Source organism: Babylonia areolata, chromosome 25 (genome assembly GCF_041734735.1).
Source record: "Babylonia areolata isolate BAREFJ2019XMU chromosome 25, ASM4173473v1, whole genome shotgun sequence".
Taxonomy (NCBI): Eukaryota; Metazoa; Mollusca; class Gastropoda; order Neogastropoda; family Buccinidae; genus Babylonia; species Babylonia areolata.
The window spans coordinates 46775-68650 of NC_134900.1; the positions used below are offsets into that span (position 1 = coordinate 46775).

The following is a 21876-nucleotide window of genomic DNA, read 5'->3' on the forward strand; positions in this document are numbered from 1 at the left end:
AATTGCAACGACAATGGGCGCCTTCTTCTCGAGTTCTGTGCAGAGCAGCAGTTTACCATCACCAACACCATTTTCCAGCAGAAGGACAGCCTGAAGACAACGTGGATGCATCCTCGGTCCAAACATTGGCACCTCATTGATTACATCCTGATGCGCCAGAGAGACGTACGAGACGTCCTACACACCCGAGTGATGCCCAGCGCGGAGTGTCATACTGACCACCGCCTCGTCCGCAGCAAGCTCAGGCTCCACTTCAAGCCCAAACCAAAGAAAGGAGGAGCTCCTAGGAAGAAATTCCAGGTCGGCAACTTTCAGTCAGCTGAAGTGAAAGCTGAATTCCAGGCGAAGCTTCAGGACAAACTTGAAGACCCCAGTTGCCCCACAGACCCCTCTCCAGAAGCACTATGGGCACAGCTGAAATCAGCCATCCTGCAGTCCTCTGAAGAAGTCCTAGGGTTCTCGTCGAAAAAGAACAAGGACTGGTTTGACGAAAACAACCAGGAGATCCAAGAATTGCTGGCGAAGAAGAGATCAGCCCACCAGGCTCACCTTGCACAACCGTCTTGTCCGGTGAAGAAAGCAACCTTCCGGCTCATATGCAGCAACCTCCAGCGCAAGCTTCGTGAGATTCAAAATGGGTGGTGGACCAACCTGGCAGAGAGGGCTCAGCTTTGTGCAGACACTGGTGACTACCGGGGCTTATACGAAGCCTTGAAGGCGGTGTACGGTCCCTCATACCAGGTCCAGAGTCCTTTGCGCAGCGCAGACGGCCAGGCGCTCTTCACAGACAAGACGTCGATCCTGAACAGGTGGTCGGAACATTTCCAGACCCTCTTCAGCGCCAACCGCACGGTTCAAGACTCGGCAATTCTCCGCATCCCACAACAGCCAGTGAAATTACAACTGGACGAGCTACCAACCCTAGAAGAGACTGTCAAGGCCATTGAACAGCTGAAATGTGGCAAGGCAGCAGGGGTTGACGGAATTCCGCCGGAGGCGTGGAAGAATGGAGGCCCAGCACTACACTCCAAACTCCACAACCTCTTTGTCTGCTGCTGGGAGCAAGGCAAACTACCACAGGACCTCCGTGACGCAGTCATCATCACCCTGTATAAAAACAAGGGAGAAAAGTCGGACTGCTCCAACTACAGGGGGATAACTCTGCTCTCCATCGCAGGCAAGATCCTCGCCAGAGTCCTCCTAAATCGGCTGGTGCCCACTATCGCCGAAGAACATCTCCCAGAGAGTCAGTGTGGCTTTAGAGCCAACACAGGCACCACTGACATGGTCTTCGTTCTCAGACAGCTACAAGAAAAATGTCGGGAACAGAACAAAGGACTGTATGCGACATTCGTCGATCTCACGAAAGCTTTCGACACCGTGAGCAGAAAAGGTCTGTGGGAGATCATGAAACGTCTAGGATGCCCCCCAAAATTCCTCAGCATGGTCATCCAACTACATGAGGAACAGCGTGGACAGGTCAGACACAGCAACGACCTTTCGGAGCCCCTCCCAATTGGAAATGGAGTGAAACAAGGTTGTGTCCTCGCGCCGACCCTCTTCACGATCTTCTTCAGCATGATGCTCCAACAGGCCACTGAAGATCTTGGCGACGACGACGGTATCTTCATCAGATACCGCACTGATGGCAGCCTATTCAACCTGAGGCGGCTACAGGCCCACACCAAGACACTGGAGCAACTCATCAGAGAGCTTCTGTTTGCCAACGATGCTGCCCTCGTCGCCCATACAGAAGCGGCCCTGCAGCGTGTAACGTCCTGCTTCGCAGAGGCTGCGCAGTTCTTCGGCCTAGAAGTCAGTCTGAAAAAGACGGAAGTTCTCCACCAGCCTGCCCCACGGGAAGAATTCCACGCTCCTCACATCAACATCGGTGAGACAGAGCTGAAGTCGGTCCACCAGTTCAGCTACCTAGGCTGCACCATCTCGTCTGACGCCAAGATCGACAAGGAGATCGACAACAGACTTGCAAAGGCAAACAGCGCATTCGGCAGGCTGTACAAGAGAGTGTGGAACAACAAACACCTGAAGAAAGACACAAAGATCAGCGTGTACAGAGCTGTTGTACTGCCCACCCTGTTGTATGGCTCCGAAACCTGGGTCACCTACCGGCACCACATACGACTGCTTGATCGCTTTCACCAGCGCTGCCTTCGCACCATCCTCAGCATCCACTGGAGTGACTACATCACAAATGTCGAGGTCCTGGAGCAGGCAAAGACTATCAGCATCGAGGCAGTGCTGCTAAAGACCCAGCTACGTTGGGCAGGGCACGTGTCCAGGATGGAGGACCACCGCCTGCCCAAGATCGCGCTGTATGGCGAACTGTCCACTGGCCACCGTGACAGAGGAGCACCCAAGAAGAGATACAAAGACTCCTTGAAGAAAGCTCTCGGTGCCTGTCACATTGACCATCGCCAGTGGTCCGCAGTAGCCGCTGATCGAGAGACCTGGCGACGCACCATCCACCAAGCTGTCTCCTCCTTCGAAAACAACCGCAGGGCCAGCCTTGAGGACAAACGCAGAAGGAGGAAGAACCACGACGCTGCAGCCGCGAACCCAGACCAGACTTTCCCTTGCAACCGCTGCGGCCGACTCTGCTTTTCCCGCATTGGCCTTGTCAGCCATGAGCGTGCCTGCATCAGACGTGGACAACGCCCTTCCTAGATCTTCGTCAGCGAAGCCAGGCCATGATGATCGCACTATCACACCATGTCACATCACCATGCTGTATCACACTATCACACCTTGTCACATCACCATGCTGTATCGCACTATCACACCATGTCACATCACCATGCTGTATCACACTATCACACCTTGTCACATCACCATGCTGTATCGCACTATCACACCTTGTCACATCACCATGCTGTATTGCACTATCACACCATGTCACATCACCATGCTGTATCACACTATCACACCTTGTCACATCACCATGCTGTATCATACTATCACACATTGTCATATCTTTATGCTGTATCACACTATCACACCATGTCACGTCACCATGCTGTATCACACTATCACACCTTGTCATGTCACCATGCTGTATCACACTATCACACCTTGTCATGTCTTTATGCTGTATCACACTATCACACCTTGTCATGTCACCATGCTGTATCACACTATCACACCATGTCACATCACCATGCTGTGTCACACTATCACACCTTGTCATGTCACCATGCTGTATCACACTATCACACCTTGTCATATCTTTATGCTGTATCACACTATCACACATTGTCATATCTTTATGCTGTATCGCACTATCACACCTTGTCATATCTTTATGCTGTATCACACTATCACAACTTGTCATGTCACTATGCTGTGTCACACTATCACACCTTGTCACATCACCATGCTGTATCACACTATCACACCTTGTCATGTCACCATGCTGTATCACACTGTCACACATTGTCACATCACCATGCTGTATCGCACTATCACACCATGTCACATCACCATGCGGTATCACACTATCACACCTTGTCACATCACCATGCTGTATCACACTATCACACATTGTCATATCTTTATGCTGTATCACACTATCACACCATGTCACATCACCATGCTGTATCACACTATCACACCTTGTCATGTCACCATGCTGTATCACACTATCACACCTTGTCATGTCTTTATGCTGTATCACACTATCACACCTTGTCATGTCACCATGTTGTATCACACTATCACACCTTGTCATGTCACCATGCTGTATCACACTATCACACCATGTCACATCACCATGCTGTATCACACTATCACACCTTGTCATGTCTTTATGCTGTATCACACTATCACACCTTGTCATGTCACCATGCTGTATCACACTATCACACCATGTCACATCACCATGCTGTGTCACACTATCACACCTTGTCATGTCACCATGCTGTATCACACTATCACACCTTGTCATATCTTTATGCTGTATCACACTATCACACACTGTCATATCTTTATGCTGTATCGCACTATCACACCTTGTCATATCTTTATGCTGTATCACACTATCACAACTTGTCATGTCACTATGCTGTGTCACACTATCACACCTTGTCACATCACCATGCTGCATCACACTATCACACCTTGTCATGTCACCATGCTGTATCACACTGTCACACATTGTCATATCTTTATGCTGTATCGCACTATCACACCTTGTCACATCACCATGCTGTGTCACACTATCACACCTTGTCACATCACCATGCTGTGTCACACTATCACACCTTGTCATGTCACCATGCTGTATCACACTATCACACATTGTCATATCTTTATGCTGTATCGCACTATCACACCTTGTCACATCACCATGCTGTATCACACTATCACACCTTGTCATGTCTTTATGCTGTATCACACTATCACACCTTGTCATGTCACCATGTTGTATCACACTATCACACCTTGTCATGTCACCATGCTGTATCACACTATCACACCTTGTCATGTCTTTATGCTGTATCACACTATCACACCTTGTCATGTCACCATGCTGTATCGCACTATCACACCTTGTCACATCACCATGCTGTATCACACTATCACACCTTGTCACATCACCATGCTGTGTCATACTATCACACCTTGTCATGGTGTGTGTCCATCGAGATCGATGATGACCATCGTTGTCATCCAGCTGGGGGATGGGGGGAGGGTGGTGGTGGGGTGGGGGGGAGGATGCTCATGAATCTATCTGTGAATGCGCAGATGGCTGAATAGTCCAATCTGCGCACGAAATGTTCGCTGACAGTTGGGGCAGACAAAGACAGGCATACCATTGTCAGGGAGCTTGTTTGCCCGTGACTTTCTGGCCCGCCTCTTCTGAACAGCTGCAGCAGTCCTGTTGGCCTCGCACAACTTGCCGCCTTTGTGAACAGCAGCGCGCCATTTGTCACGGTCCACTGCAGATTCCTCCCAGGAGTCAGGGTTGATATCAAACGCTTTCAGAGAGACTTTCAGAGTATCTCTGAAGCGCTTCTTCTGACCTCCGTGTGATCTCTTCCCTTGTTGCAGCTCACCATAGAAGAGCCTTTTGGGCAGCCGATGGTCTGGCATGCGCGCCACGTGTCCAGCTCAGCGAAGCTGGGACTGCATCAGGATGGTGAAGATGCTGGGAAGGGTGGCTTTTGCGAGCACCTCTGTGTCTGGGGTCTTGTCTTGCCACTTGATGTTCAGTAGCTTCCTGAGGCATGTTGTGTGGAAGTGGTTCAGCTTCTTGGCATGTCGTTGGTACACTGTCCAAGTTTCGCAGGCGTACAGTAGTGTGGGGAGAACTACTGCTCTGTAGACCTTTAGCTTGGTCTCAAGACTAATGCCTCTTCTGTTCCAGACATTTGCATTGAGTCTACCAAAAGTTGCGCTTGCTCTTGCAATCCTGACGTTCACTTCATCGTCGATGGTCGCATTTCGTGACAGTGTGCTGCCAAGGTATGTGAACCGCTCCACCGCACTGAGTCTCTGACAGTTGACTGTGATGTTGGGCTCAACGTAGGGTTTCCCTGGGGCTGGCTGATGGAGAACTTCAGTTTTCCTCGTGCTGATGGTAAGGCCGAAGTTCCTGCTGGCAGTGGCAAACTTGTCGACGCTGAGTTGCATGTCAGCTTCAGATCCAGTGTTGAGGGCACAATCATCAGCAAACAAAAAGTCTCTGATGATGTCTGTCATGACCTTCGTTTTTGCTTGAAGCCTTCTGAGGTTAAACAACTTGCCATCTGTTCAGTACTTTAGGCCGATTCCAACATCGCCATCTCTGAAGGCATCAGTAAGCATTGCAGAGAACATGAGGCTGAACAGTGTTGGAGCCAGGACGCAGCCTTGCTTGACACCATTTGTGACAGCAAAAGGAGCAGATGTTTCGTCTTTGTCCTGGATTCGAGCCTGCATGCCTTCATGGAATTGGCTGACCGAGGAAATAAATTTCCGAGGGCATCCGTACTTGGCCATGATCTTCCACAGTCCCTCTCTACTCACGGTGTCGAAGGCCTTAGTGAGGTCGACATAGGTGGAGAACAGATCAGCATTTTGCTCCTGACATTTCTCTTGCAGCTGCCTTGCAGCAAACACCATGTCGGTGGTTCCGCGCTCTTTCCGGAATCCACATTGGCTCTCAGGCAAATGATCTTGGTCAAGGTGTGCTGTGAGGTGGTTTAGTAGGATCCTGGCAAGTATCTTGCCTGCGATGGAGAGCAAGGAAATGCCCTGATGGTTATCACAGGCTTGCCGGTTCCCCTTTCGCTTGTACAAGTGAATGATAGATGCATCTTTGAAATCCTGGGGGATCGTCTCTTCTTTCCACATGAGTGAGTACAGCTGATGGAGCTTCTCAGTCAGCACAGTGCCTCCATCCTTGTAGACCTCTGCTGGTATGGAGTCTGAGCCAGGTGCTTTGCCACTGGATAGCAGATGGATTGCTTTCTGGGTCTCAAGAGGTGTTGGCGGATCGTCCAGTGCTTCGTTGATGGGGACTTGTGGGAGACGGTCTATGGCTTCATCATTTATGGAGGAAGGGCGATTTAAGACACTGCTGAAGTGCTCAGCCCAGCGTTCGAGAATTTTATCCTTCTCGGTGATCAAGGTATTCCCATCTGCACTGAGGAGGGGGGATGATCCTGAGGATGTGGGGCCGTAGACTTCTTTCAAGGCATCATAGAACCTCTTCATATCGTGCCTGTCAGCATATCCCTGGATCTCATCAGCTTTGTCACTCAGCCACTTATCCTGCATTTGGCGTAACTTTTGCTGAACAGTCCTGCGGATGGCATCGTACGCATCCTTTTTTGATGTGGACTTCGGGTTGCTCAGGTAGGCTTGATGCAGACGGCGTTTCTCATCCAGAAGCTGCTTGATTTCATCACAGTTTTCATCAAACCAGTCTTTGTGCTTTCTGGTCATGGGTCCCAGGGTCTCTGAAGCTGTACTATAGATCAGCTCACGCAGGGTCCTCCAGTCAGACTCCACATTCTGGTTGTCCAGAGAGGCGGATTCCAGACGATCTTCTAGCAGCTCCACAAAGGACTGTTTGATGGTGATGTTTTTCAGCTTAGCGATGTTGAGCCGTTTTGGAGCCTTCTGGCCTTGGGGGCGTCTCTTGGGCTGGATTCGAATATTCAGTTTCGAGACTACAAGGCGATGGTCTGTCCAACACTCGGCGCCACACATGGTCTTTGTTACACGTACATCTTGCCTATCCCTTTTCCTGACGATGACATAATCGATGAGATGCCAATGCTTTGAGCGAGGGTGCATCCATGACGTCCTGTTACGGGTAGGGAGGCAGAAAACTGTGTTGGTTATCAGCAGTTCGTGCTCTGCACAGGTCTGAAGCAAAAGCAATCCATTCGGGTTACAGTGGCCCACACCATGCTTTCCAATCACTCCATCCCAGGAGATGTAGTCAGAGCCAACTCTAGCATTGAAGTCCCCAAGAATGATGAGCTTGTCTGCTTTAGGGATAGCAGCAATGACAGAGTGAAGGTCCTCGTAGAACTTCGCCTTCACTTCATCCGGGTTGGTCATGGTTGGGGCGTAGGCACTGACAATGGTGAGGTGCTTCTGGCCAGATGCCAGTGGGAGTTTCATGGTCATAAGCCTATCGTTGACTCCCTTTGGGATTCCAGCTAGCTTGCTGACAAGTGCTGTTTTTACTGCAAAACCAACGCCAGCTTCACGTCGCTCTTCGCTTCCTCGTCCACTCCAGAAGAAGGTGTAACCAGATCCCTGTTCACAGAGCTCGCCTTCGCCTGCAAGCCGAGTCTCACTCAAGGCTGCGATGTCAATGTTGTATCTGGCGAGTTCGGATGCAACTAGTGCCGTTCTCCTTTGGGGTCTGTCCGCGTTATCTCTGTCCAGGAGAGTCCTTATGTTCCAAGCACCAATGGTGAGAGGAACGATCCTTGTTTTTTTCTTTTCTTTCTTGTTGTTTCGACCGCTGATGTAGGGTCCCCGCCAGCCGCGGTATGCTGGCCAGGGTGATATGGAGCAGGCAATTTTTAGGGCACCTTTTCTAGCCCCTTCCTCATGCCAGGGAGGTGAGCAGTGCATTCCTAAAGAGGGCTGCTCAGACGCTCAGACGGCTGCCGAGCTCCATCGCTGCTCCTGTCGACGAAGAACGACCCTATGGCCTGAGCCGCCTGTGTGCAGGTCTGCGGCTGCGACTGCCAGTGTACCCACACCTGTCGTTTTGTCGCTCGCCTGTCGCCACAGGACTTGGGGGTGATGAAATGATGAAGGATGAAAGGTCATTTTGGATGACTGATGACTTGCGCGATGAGTTTGTTTAAAGTGAAGAGGAGTTGCGCAACGTCGACCTCACTCTCTCGTCCGGGTCCACCAATTTCCAGTGGCAAGACTAAGTCGAGACGACTGGAGGATGAGCACGGATGCAGTGGATGACCAAGATATCCTTTCGGTGTCTCATCTTGCTCTCTGCACTCCACAGTGCGTTGCTGTAACCGCCTTCCTCTCCGTTGAACCGATAGGTTTCTTCCGCAGATTCTGCCGGATCCAGACTTCACATGCATGGGTAGACACACCCCGGGGGCCAACTGCGTGTGGCATGCACACAGCACGGTGGAGCTAGATGGCCGTCAGTGGTTCTCCTGAGCCAACGCCCTTTTATGGATCGCCATAAGGGTGTCTAGCCACCTGCCTCACCAGTCCCGGAAGGGAGCGGTGGGGGTGCCGGTTTAGTCGCCGGCAACCCGACCCTGAACAGGTTGTACTGGATTACAGGTTACCAGTAGCAGATCTAATGACCTGACCTGACATGCTGATCTGTGCTTCACAAAACATGGGGCCAGAACTCTTGATGTGCTTCACAAAACATGGGGCCAGAACTCTTGATCTGTGCTTCACAAAACATGGGGCCAGAACTCTTGATCTGCGCTTCACAAAACATGGGGACAGAACTCTTGATCTGTGCTTCACAAAACATGGGGCCAGAACTCTTGATGCGCTTCACAAAACATGGGGCCAGAACTCTTGATCTGTGCTTCACAAGACATGGGGGCCAGAACTCTTGATCTGTGCTTCACAAAACATGGGGCCAGAACTCTTGATCTGTGCTTCACAAGACATAGGGCCAGAACTCTTGATCTGTGCTTCACAAAACATGGGGCCAGAACTCTTGATGCGCTTCACAAAACATGGGGCCAGAACTCTTGATCTGTGCTTCACAAAACATGGGGCCAGAACTCTTGATCTGTGCTTCACAAGACATGGGGTCCAGAACTCTTGATCTGTGCTTCACAAAACATGGGGCCAGAACTCTTGATCTGTGCTTCACAAGACATAGGTCCAGAACTCTTGATCTGTGCTTCACAAAACATGGGGCCAGAACTCTTGATCAAAGCTGAGTGACATCATGGTGTGTGACTGTAAACTGTGGAGACAGTGCGAAGGGCTATGATGTGACAATTTTACATCATGGTGTGTGACTGTAAACTGTGGAGACAGTGCGAAGGGCTATGATGTGACAAACTTTACATCATGGTGTGTGACTGTAAACTGTGGAGACAGTGCGAAGGGCTATGATGTGACAATTTTACATCATGGTGTGTGACTGTAAACTGTGGAGACAGTGCGAAGGGCTATGATGTGACAAACTTTACATCATGGTGCGTGACTGTAAACTGTGGAGACAGTGCGAAGGGCTATGATGTGACAAACTTTACATCATGGTGCGTGACTGTAAACTGTGGAGACAGTGCGAAGGGCTATGATGTGACAAACTTTACATCATGGTGCGTGACTGTAAACTGTGGAGACAGTGCGAAGGGCTATGATGTGACAAACTTTATCTTCTTTCTTTTTTGGGGGGAAGCGGGGGGTTGGGGGTGGGGGGGGGGGGGGTAGTGTGAGTGTGTGTGAGAGAGAGTACATAACCTTTTTGAATTTCATATTTCATTTTGTGTTGTGTATAATTTAATTTCAGGTGTATCAAAAATATAGATTAATCAATCATTTGTCAACTACTCTCATTTGGGAGGGTCAGTGTGTCTTGTGCGTAAACCAACTTTGTCGCCGGGTGTTGAGGATTTGCCATCTTGTGACACAAGGTGACTTCATAACCACTGAGCTTGACTCACCATACGCCTTGACAGTCAGGGTGACTTCATAACCAGTCTGGTAAAGGTGCAAAGGACGAGAGAAGCGCAGCGTGGCTTGGCGACCTTTGGTGTAGATGATATCTGTAGAACTGCTGGAGCAGCCCAGCAACCTCTGTCAATAACCACATCAGTGTTACAACTCTGTCAACAACCTTTATCAACAACCGCATCAGTGTTATAACTCTGTCAACAACCTTTATCAACAACCACATCAGTGTTATAACTCTGTCAACAACCTTTATCAACAACCACATCAGTGTTATAAGTGGCAACAACCTTTGTCAACAACCACATCAGTGTTATAACTCTGTCAACAGCCTTTGTCAACAACCACATCAGTGTTATAATTCTGTCAACAACCTTTGTTGACAACCACATCAGTGTTATAACTCTGTCAACAACCACACCAGTGTTATAACTCTGTCAACAACCTCTGTCAACAATGACATCAGTGTTATAACTCTGTCAACAATCACATCAGTACTACAACTATGTCAACAACCTGTCAACAACCACATCAGTGTTATAACTGTTGACAGCCTTTGTCAACAGCCACATCAGTGTTATAATTCTGTCAACAACCTTTGTCGACAACCACATCAGTGTTATAACTCTGTCAACAACCACATCAGTGTTATAACTCTGTCGACAACCACATCAGTGTCATAACTCTGTCGACAACCTTTGTCAACAACCACATCAGTGTTATAACTTTGTCAACAAGCACATCGCGTTATAACTCTGTCAACAACCACACCAGCATTATAACTCTGTCAACAACCTCTGTCAACAACCACATCAGTGTTATAACTCTGTCAACAAGCACATCACATTGCAACTGTCAACAACCTATGTCAACAACCACACCAGTGTTATAACTGTCAACAACCACATTAGTGTTATAACTCTGTCGACAACCATGTTAGAGTTATAACTTTGTCAACAACCACATCAGTGTTATAACTCTGTCAACAACCATGTCAGTGTTATAACCTTGTCAACAACCACATCACTGTTATAACTCTGTCAACAACCACATCAGTGTTATAATTCTGTCAACAACCTGTCAGTGTTATAACTATCAACAACCAAGTAAGTGTTATAACTCTGTCAACAACCTGTCAATAACCATGTCAGTGCTATAAGTATAATTCTCTCAACAACCTCTGTCAACAACTTGTCAATAACCATTTCAATACTATAACTCTCTCAACAACTAAGTCAGGGTTATAACTGTGTCAACAGCCATGATATAGTTATAAATCTATTAACAACAATGTCAGTGTTTAAAGTTATCTGTCAACATCACATCAGTGTTATAACTTTGTCAACAACATCTATCAACAGCCAAGTCAGTGTATAACTCTGTCAACACTATCCGTCAATAACCACATGAGTGTTATAACTCTGTTGACAGTCACATCAGTGTTATATAACTCTGTCAACACCATCTGTCAATACCAACATAGTGTTATAACTGTCAGTACCATTGTCAATAACCATATCAGTGTTATAACTCTGTCAACACCATCTGTCAATAACCACCTCAGTGTTATAACTCTGTCAACAGCCACCTAGAGTTTAACTCTGTCAACAGTCACATCAGTGTTATAACTGTCAACAACCTCTGTCAACAACCATTTAGACAATACAGCAAATAAGGCTTCAGTGATACTAGCAGCGTGAATCCCATTAATATTGTCTCTTCCATCTAGAAAGCACCATAATATTGTTTCTAGCTGATAGCAACTGGTAGTGTGTTTCTGTGTCAGGCTGATGGTAACTGGTAATGTGTTTCTGTGTCAGGCTGACAGCAACTGGTAATGTGTTTCTGTGTCAGGCTGACAGCAACTGGTAGTGTGTTTCTGTGTCAGGCTGATGGTAACTGGTAGTGTGTTTCTGTGTCAGGCTGATGGTAACTGGTAGTATGTTTCTCTGTCAGGCTGATGGTAACTGGTAGTGTGTTTCTGTGTCAGGCTGATGGTAACTGGTAGTGTGTTTCTGTGTCAGGCTGATGGTAACTGGTAGTGCGTTTCTGTGTCAGGCTGACAGCAACTGGTAGTGTGTTTCTGTGTCAGGCTGACAGCAACTGGTAGTGTGTTTCTGTGTCAGGCTGATGGTAACTGGTAATGTGTTTCTGTGTCAGGCTGACAGCAACTGGTAATGTGTTTCTGTGTCATGCTGACAGCAACTGGTAATGTGTTTCTGTGTCAGGCTGATGGTAACTGGTAGTGTGTTTCTGTGTCAGGCTGACAGCAACTGGTAGTGTGTTTCCGTGTCAGGCTGATGGTAACTGGTAGAGCGTTTCTGTGTCAGGCTGATCGTAACTGGTAGTGTGTTTCTGTGTCAGGCTGATGGTAACTGGTAGTGTGTTTCTGTGTCAGGCTGACAGCAACTGGTAGTGTGTTTCTGTGTCAGGCTGACAGTAACTGGTAGTAAGTTTCTGTGTCAGGCTGATGGTAACTGGTAGAGCGTTTCTGTGTCAGGCTGATGGTAATTGGTAGTGCATTTCTGTGTCAAGCTGACAGCAACTGGTAATGCGTTTCTGTGTCAGGCTGACAGCAACTGGTAATGTGTTTCTGTGTCAGGCTGATGGTAACTGGTAGTGTGCTTCTGTGTCAGGCTGATGGTAACTGGTAATGTGTTTCTGTGTCAGGCTGATGGTAACTGGTAGTGCGTTTCTGTGTCAGGCTGACAGCAACTGGTAGTGCGTTTCTGTGTCAGGCTGACAGCAACTGGTAGTGTGTTTCTGTGTCAGGCTGACGGTAACTGGTAGTGCGTTTCTGTGTCAGGCTGACAGCAACTGGTAGTGTTTTTTCTGTGTCAGGCTGACAGCAACTGGCAATGTGGTTCTGTGTCAGGCTGACGGCAACTGGTAGTGTGTTTCTGTGTCAGGCTGACGGTAACTGGTAATGTGTTTCTGTGTCAGGCTGACGGCAACTGGTAGTGTGTTTCTGTGTCAGGCTGATGGCAACTGGTAAGGTGTTTCTGTGTCAGGCTGACGGCAACTGGTAATGTGTTTCTGTGTCAGGCTGACAGCAACTGGTAATGCGTTCCTGTGTCAGGCTGACAGCAACTGGTAGTGTGTTTCTGTGTCAGGCTGACAGTAACTGGTAATGTGTTTCTGTGTCAGGCTGACAGCAACTGGTAATGTGTTTCTGTGTCAGGCTGACAGCAACTGGTAAGGTGTTTCTGTGTCAGGCTGACAGTAACTGGTAGTGTGTGTCTGTGTCAGGCTGACAGCAACTGGTAATGTGTTTCTGTGACAGACTGACGGCAACTGGTAATGTGTTTCTGTGTCAGGCTGACGGCAACTGGTAATGTGTTTCTGTGTCAGGCTGATGGTAACTGGTAATGTGTTTCTGTGTCAGGCTGACAGGAACTGGTAATGTGTTTCTGTGTCAGGCTGACGGCAACTGGTAATGTGTTTCTGTGTCAGGCTGACAGTAACTGGTAGTGTGTTTCTGTGTCAGGCTGACAGCAACTGGTAATAGGCTGACAGTAACTGGTAATGTGTTTCTGTGTCAGGCTGACAGCAACTGGCTGTCAGCAATTGGCTGGGTTAATGTGAATATGGCCCACACCAGCTTTTCAACTAGAGAATACCATAAATTAATGTCTTTCAACCAGACAATAAACAGCAACAGATCTTTCAACCAGACAATAAACAGCAACAGATATTTCAACCAGACAATAAACACAACAGATCTTTCAACCAGACAGTAAATCAACATCAGCAACACTGAGCAATTAGTGGGGGTGGGGGTGGGGGTGGTGTGGGATTGGAGGTTCAGCCAAGCCGACTACAGCCCTGAAGACCCCCTCACACATCACATGACAAGCTGACTACAACCCTAAAGACACCCTTACACATCACAACATGACAAGCTGACTACAGCCCTAAAGACCCCCTCACACATCACAACATGACAAGCTGACTACAGTCCTAGTAAAGACACCCTTACACATCACAACATGACAAGCTGACTACAGCCCTAAAGACACCCTTACACATCACAACATGACAAGCTGACTACAGCCCTAAAGACACCCTTACACATCACAACATGACAAGCTGACTACAGCCCTAAAGACACCCTTACACATCACAACATGACATGCTGACTACAGCCCTAAAGACACCCTTACACATCACAACATGACAAGCTGACTACAGCCCTAAAGACACACTCACACATTACAACATGACAAGCTGACTACAGCCCTAAAGACACCCTTACACATCACAACATGACAAGCTGACTACAGCCCTAAAGACACCCTTACACATCACAACATGACATGCTGACTACAGTCCTAAAGACACCCTTACACATCACAACATGACAAGCTGACAGCAGCCCTAAAGACACCCTTACACATCACAACATGACAAGCTGACTACAGCCCTAAAGACACACTCACACATTACAACATGACAAGCTGACTACAGCCCTAAAGACACCCTTACACATCACAACATGACATGCTGACTACAGCCCTAAAGACACCCTTACACATCACAACATTACAAGCTGACTAAAGCCCTAAAGACAACCTTACACATCACAACATGACATGCTGACTACAGTCCTAAAGACCCCCTCACACATCACAACATGACATGCTGACTACAGCCCTATTAAAGACACCCTCACACATCACAACATTACAAGCTGACTACAGCCCTAAAGACACCCTTACACATCACAACATGACAAGCTGACTACAGCCCTAAAGACCCCCTCACACATCACAATATGACAAGCTGACTACAGCCCTAAAGACACCCTTACACATCACAACATGACAAGCTAACTACAACCCTAAAGACACCCTTACACATCACAATATGACATGCTGACTACAGCCCTAAAGACACCCTCACACATCACAACATGACAAGCTGACTACAGCCCTAAAGACACCCTCACACATCACAATATGACATGCTGACTGCAGCCCTAAAGACACCCTTACACATCACAACATGACATTCTGACTACAGTCCTAAAGACACCCTTACACATCACAACATGACAAGCTGACTAAAGCCCTAAAGACACCCTTACACATCACAACATGACATGCTGACTACAGTCCTAAAGACACTTTACACATCACAACATGACAAGCTGACTAAAGCCCTAAAGACACCCTTACACATCACAACATGACAAACTGACTAAAGCCCTAAAGACACCCTTACACATCACAACATTACAAGCTGACTACAGCCCTAAAGACACCCTTACACATCACAACATGACAAACTGACTAAAGCCCTAAAGACACCCTTACACATCACAACATGACAAACTGACTACAGCCCTAAAGACACCCTTACACATCACAACATGACAAACTGACTACAGCCCTAAAGACACCCTCACACATCACAACATGACATGCTGACTACAGCCCTAAAGACACCCTCACACATCACAACATGACAAACTGACTACAGCCCTAAAGACACCCTTACACATCACAACATGACAAGCTGACTACAGCCCTAAAGACACCCTTACACATCACAACATGACATTCTGACTACAGCCCTAAAGACACCCTTACACATCACAACATGACAAGCTGACTACAGCCCTAAAGACACCCTTACACATCACAACATGACAAACTGACTACAGCCCTAAAGACACCCTTACACATCACAACATGACAAACTGACTAAAGCCCTAAAGACACCCTCACACAGCATAACATGGTGCATTGATGTGCAATGCCCTGACTTCTCAAGTTCTCTGCCTACTTGCACATGGGTCAGTGGAAAACTTACTCAGATTTGTATTTGTATTTCTTTTTATCACAACAGATTTCTCTGTGTGAAATTCGGGCTGCTCTCCCCAGGGAGAGCGCGTCGCTACACTACAGTGCCACCCATTTTTTTGTATTTTATTTGTTTTTCCTATCGAAGTGGATTTTTCTACAGAATTTTGCCAGGAACAACCCTTTTGTTGCCGTGGGTTCTTTTACGTGCGCTAAGTGCATGCTGCACACTGGACCTCGGTTTATTGTCTCATCCGAATGACTAGCGTCCAGACCACCACTCAAGGTCTAGTGGAGGGGGAGAAAATATCGGCAGCTGAGCCGTGATTCGAACCAGCGTGCTCAGATTCACTTTCGCTTCCTAGGCGGACGCGTTACCTGTAGGCCATCACTCCAGGTGACTGCAGAGATAATGAATAACAGTTTATGGTAGAGATGATGAAGGTCAGGTGATGGTAGAGATATTAGTCAGGTCATAGTAATTACACATACTGAAGGTCAGGTGATGGTAGAGATAATGGTCAGGTCATGGTAGAATTAATGAAGATTAGGTGATGGTAGAATTAATGAAAGTTAGGTGATGGTAGAGATACTGAAGGTCAAGTGATGGTAGAATTAATGAAGGTCAGATGATGGTAGAGACAATGAAGGTCAGGTGATGGTAGAATTAATAAAGGTCAGGCCATGGTAGAGATAATGAAGGTCAGATGATGGTAGATAAAATGAAGGTCAGGTCATGGTAAGGATAATGAACGTAGAGATAAAGAAGGTCAGATCATGGTAGAGAAAATGAAGGTCAGGTGATGGTAGAAATAATGGTCAGGTGATGGTAGAAATAATGGTCAGGTGATGGTAGAATTAATGAAGGTCAGGTGATGGTAGAGATAATGAAGGTAGAGATAATGAAGGTCAGGTGATGGTAGAAATAATGGTCAGGTCAGGTGATGGTAGAAAAAATGGTCAGGTGGTGGTAGGGATAATGAAGGTCAGGTGATGGTAGGGATAATGAAGGTTAGGTGATGGTGGAGATAATGAAGGTCAGGTGATGGTAGGGATAATGAAGGTTAGGTGATGGTAGAGATAATGAAGGTCAGGTGATGGTAGAGATAATGAAGGTCAGGTGATGGTAGAGATAATGAAGGTCAGGTGACGGTAGGGATAATGAAGGTCAGGTGATGGTAGGGATAATGAAGGTCAGGTGACGGTAGGGATAATGAAGGTCAGGTGATGGTAGAAATGAAGGTCAGGTGATGGTAGAGATAATGAAGGTCAGGTGATGGTAGAAATAATGAAAGTCAGGTGATGGTAGGGGTAATGAAGGTCAGGTGATGGTAGAATTAATGAAGGTCAGGTGATGGTAGAATTAATGAAGGTCAGGTGATGGTAGAAATGAAGGTCAGGTGATGGTAGAATTAATGGTAAGGTCAGGTTATGGTAGGGATAATGAAGGTCAGGTGATGGTAGTGATAATGAAGGTCAGGTGATGATAGGGATAATGAAGGTCAGGTGATGGTAGGGATAATGGTTAGGTGATGGTAGAATTAATGAAGGTCAGGTGACGGTAGGGATAATGAAGGTCAGGTGATGGTAGGATTAATGAAGGTTAGGTGATGGTAGAGATAATGAAGGTCAGGTGATGGTAGAGATAATGAAGGTCAGGTGATGGTAGCGATAATAAAGGTAGGTAGAGATAATGAAGGTCAGGTGATGGTAGAAATAATGGTCAGGTGATGGTAGAATTAATGAAGATTAGGTGATGGTAGAATTAATGAAAGTTAGGTGATGGTAGAGATAGTGAAGGTCATTTGAAGGTAGAGATAATGAAGGTCAGGTGATGGTAGAATTAATGAAGGTCAGGTGATGGTAGGGATAAGGTCAGGTGATGGTAGAATTAATGAAGGTCAGGTGATGGTAGGGATAATGAAGGTCAGGTGATGGTAGAAATGAAGGTCAGGTGATGGTAGGGATAATGAAGGTCAGGTGATGGTAGGGATAATGAAGGTCAGGTGATGGTAGAAATGAAAGTCAGGTGATGGTAGGGATAATGAAGGTCAGGTGATGGTAGGGATAATGAAGGTCAGGTGATGGTAGAAATGAAGGTCAGGTGATGGTAGGGATAATGAAGGTCAGGTGATGGTAGAGATAATGAAGGTCAGGTGATGGTAGGGATAATGAAGGTCAGGTGATGGTAGAAATAATGAAGGCCCTTGCTGTCTGCCCCAGGTCAGATGAGAGGGCTCAGCTTTCATTTCCGACCTGAAGGCAGCACCTCCCCTGTTGTACTTTAATTCTCTAGTACAGACAGACAGACTGACAGACAGACATTCAGTCAAATCAGTGTGAGTGTTGTACATTCAATCACCTACCTATAATTCTGTTGCACAGACATATATACAGACAGTATGTGCTGCTCACTTTACACTATGAGACCAAGACCTTCTTTGAAATAAACAGAGTGACAAATGGACAGGCTGACATGCGGACAGACAGACAGACAGACAGATGTGTGTGCTGACCAGATAGTTGCCTGATGCCCCACGGCCGTTGAACAGAGCCAGTTTCACTTGGCAGTCTCCGATCTGAAGCTGTTCCACAATGATCTGCAGCCTGGAACGTCCATCCGCTGCCTGTCACACACATCTGTCTTTTACATCCTGTCACACACACCTGTCTTTTACATCCTGTCTTACACCTGTCTTTTGCATCCTGAAACTCACCTGTCTTTTACATCCTGTCACACACCTGTCCTTTACATCCTGTCACACACCTGTCTTTTACAACCTGACACTCATCTGTCTTTTACATCCTGTCACACACTTATCTTTTACATCCTGACACTTACATGTCTTTTACATCCTGTCACACACCTGTCTTTTACATCCTGTCACACACTTGTCTTTTACATCCTGACACTCACCTGTCTTTTACATCCTGACACTCACCTGTCTTTTACATCCTGTCACACACCTCATTTACATCCTGTCACACACCTGTCTTTTACATCCTGTCACACACACCTGTCTTTTATATCCTGACACACACATCTGTCTTTTACATCCTGTCACACACACCTGTCTTTTACATCCTGTCACACACACCTGTCATTTACACCTGTCACACACACCTGTCTTTTACATCCTGTCACACACCTGTCTTTTACACCCTGTCACACACCTGTCTTTTACATCCTGTCACACACACCTGTCATTATATCCTGTCACACACACCTGTCTTTTACATCCTGACACTCACCTGTCTTTAACATTCTGTCACACACACCTGTCTTTTACATCCTGTCACACACCTGTCTTTTTCATTCTGACACACACGCCTGCCTTTTACATCCTGTCAAGCACACCTGTCTTTTACATGCTGTCTCACACACACACACACACACACACACACACACACACACACACACACACACACACACACACCTGTCTTTTACATCCTGTCACACACACCAGTCTTTTACATACATCCTGTCACACACACCTGTCTTTCACCCTGTCACACACACCTGTCTTTTACATCCTGTCACACACGTGTCTTTTTCATCCTGACACACACGCCTGTCTTTTACATGCTGTCTCAGACACACACACACACACACACACACACACACACACACACACACACACACGCCTGTCTTTTACATCCTGTCACACACACCTGTTTTTTATATTTTGTCACACACCTGTATTCTACATCATCACATACGTATACACACCTGTCTTTTATTAGTTTTAATCCTACATATACATCTGTCTTTTACATCCTGTCACACACACACCTGTCCTTTACATCCTGTCATACACACACACACACCTGTCTTTTAGTTTTACATCCTGACACACACACCTGTCTTTTACATCCTATCACACACCTGTCATTTATATCCTGTCACACACACCTGTCTTTTACATCCTGTCACACACCTGTCTTTTACATCCTGTCACACACACCTGTTTTTTATATCCTGACACACACACCTGTCATTTACATCCTGTCACACACCTGTCTTTTACATCCTGTCATACACACCTGTCATTTACATCCTGTCACACACCTGTCTTTTACATCCTGTCACACACTTGTTTTTTACATCATGACACACAAACACACCTGTTTTTTACATCCTGTCACACACACCTGTCATTTACATCCTGTCACACACCTGTCTTTTACATCCTGTCACACACCTGTCTTTTACATCCTGTCACACACTTGTTTTTTACATCATGACACACAAACACACCTGTCTTTTACATCCTGTCACACACACCTGTCATTTACATCCTGTCACACACCTGTCTTTTACATCCTGTCACACACTTGTGTTTTACATCCTGACATACACACCTGCCTGTTACATGCTGACACACACATCTGTCTTATACAGCAATGATTACTGGGAAGTACCACATACACTGACTACAGACAGACAGTACATTCCACACTCAGACTGGCAAGGAGGCAACGGCGAAGGTGGGGTTAGTAACCTGGTAACCTCACTGCAGGTAGAAGTGGGGTGGGGTTAGTAACCTGGTAACCTCACTGCAGATAGAAGTGGGGTGGGGTTAGTAACCTGGTAACCTCACTGCAGGTAGAAGTGGGGTGGGGTTAGTAACCTGGTAACCTCACTGCAGATAGAAGTGGGGTGGGGTTAGTAACCTGGTAACCTCACTGCATGTAGAGATGGGTTGGGTTTAGTAACCTGGTAACCTCACTGCAGGTAGAGGTGGGGTGGGGTTAGTAACCTGGTAACCTCACTGCAGGTAGAGGTGGGGTGGGGTTAGTAACCTGGTAACCTCACTGCAGATAGAGGTGGGGTGGGGTTAGTAACCTGGTAACCTCACTGCAGGTAGAGGTGGGGTGGGGTTAGTAACCTGGTAACCTCACTGCAGGTAGAGATGGGGTGGGGTTAGTAACCTGGTAACCTCACTGCAGGTAGAGGTGGGGTGGGGTTAGTAACCTGGTAACCTCACTGCAGATAGAGGTGGGGTGGGGTTAGTAACCTGGTAACCTCACTGCAGGTAGAGGTGGGGTGGGGTTAGTAACCTGGTAACCTCACTGCAGGTAGAGGTGGGGTGGGGTTAGTAACCTGGTAACCTCACTGCAGGTAGAGGTGGGGTGGGGTTAGTAACCTGGTAACCTCACTGAAGGTAGAGGTGGGGTGGGGTTAGTAACCTGGTAACCTCACTGCAGATACAGGTGGGGTGGGGTTAGTAACCTGGTAACCTGGTAACCTCACTGCAGGTAGAGGTGGGGTGGGGTTAGTAACCTGGTAACCTCACTGCAGGTAGAGGTGGGGTGGGGTTAGTAACCTGGTAACCTCACTGCAGATAGAGGTGGAGTGGGGTTAGTAATCTAGTAACCTTACTGCAGGTAGAGAGAGGGTAGGGTAGTTACCTGGTAACCTGACTGCAGGTAGAGAGGGGGTGGGGTAGTTAGCTGGTAACATCACTGCAGGTAGAGATGGGGTGGGGTCACCTGACTGCAGGTAGAGATGGGGTGGGGTCATCTGACTGCAGGTAGAGATGGGGTGGGGTCACCTGACTGCAGGTAGAGATGGGGTGGGGTAGTTACCTGACTGCAGGTAGAGATGGGGCGGGGTCACCTGACTGCAGGTAGAGATGGGGTGGAGGTAGTTACCTGGTAACCTGACTGCAGGTAGACAATACACTCTAGAGGGGGGTTTGCTGGGGCCACGTTGGAGCGAGCAACCAGTGTCAGCTCTCTGTCATACACAGTCAGCGTCTGTCCACAGGTTGACTGACGATCCAATGCATCTGCACACACACACTATGGACATTCACTTGTCTGTGTGTGCTTCATTTGGAACACACACACGCTTACACAGAGACAGATAGATTCATGTTAGTGTTCTGTGCTGGTCAGTCTCAGTGATGTGTGCCATTCAGTG

The 21876-nt window shown here is 47.3% G+C and overlaps 1 protein-coding gene across 1 annotated transcript in view; it reads right to left on the reverse strand.

Moving 5' to 3' along the window:
• LOC143300067 (uncharacterized) overlaps window positions 1-21876 on the reverse strand; it is a 55561-nt gene that overhangs the window by 25842 nt on the left and 7843 nt on the right. The window contains exons 3-5 of the mRNA XM_076613626.1: window positions 21606-21742; window positions 18467-18577; window positions 10140-10272 (exon numbers count right to left, since the gene is read on the reverse strand). Of these exons, the coding sequence (XP_076469741.1) occupies window positions 10140-10272; window positions 18467-18577; window positions 21606-21742 (381 nt within the window). The remainder of the gene's footprint in view (window positions 1-10139; window positions 10273-18466; window positions 18578-21605; window positions 21743-21876) is intronic.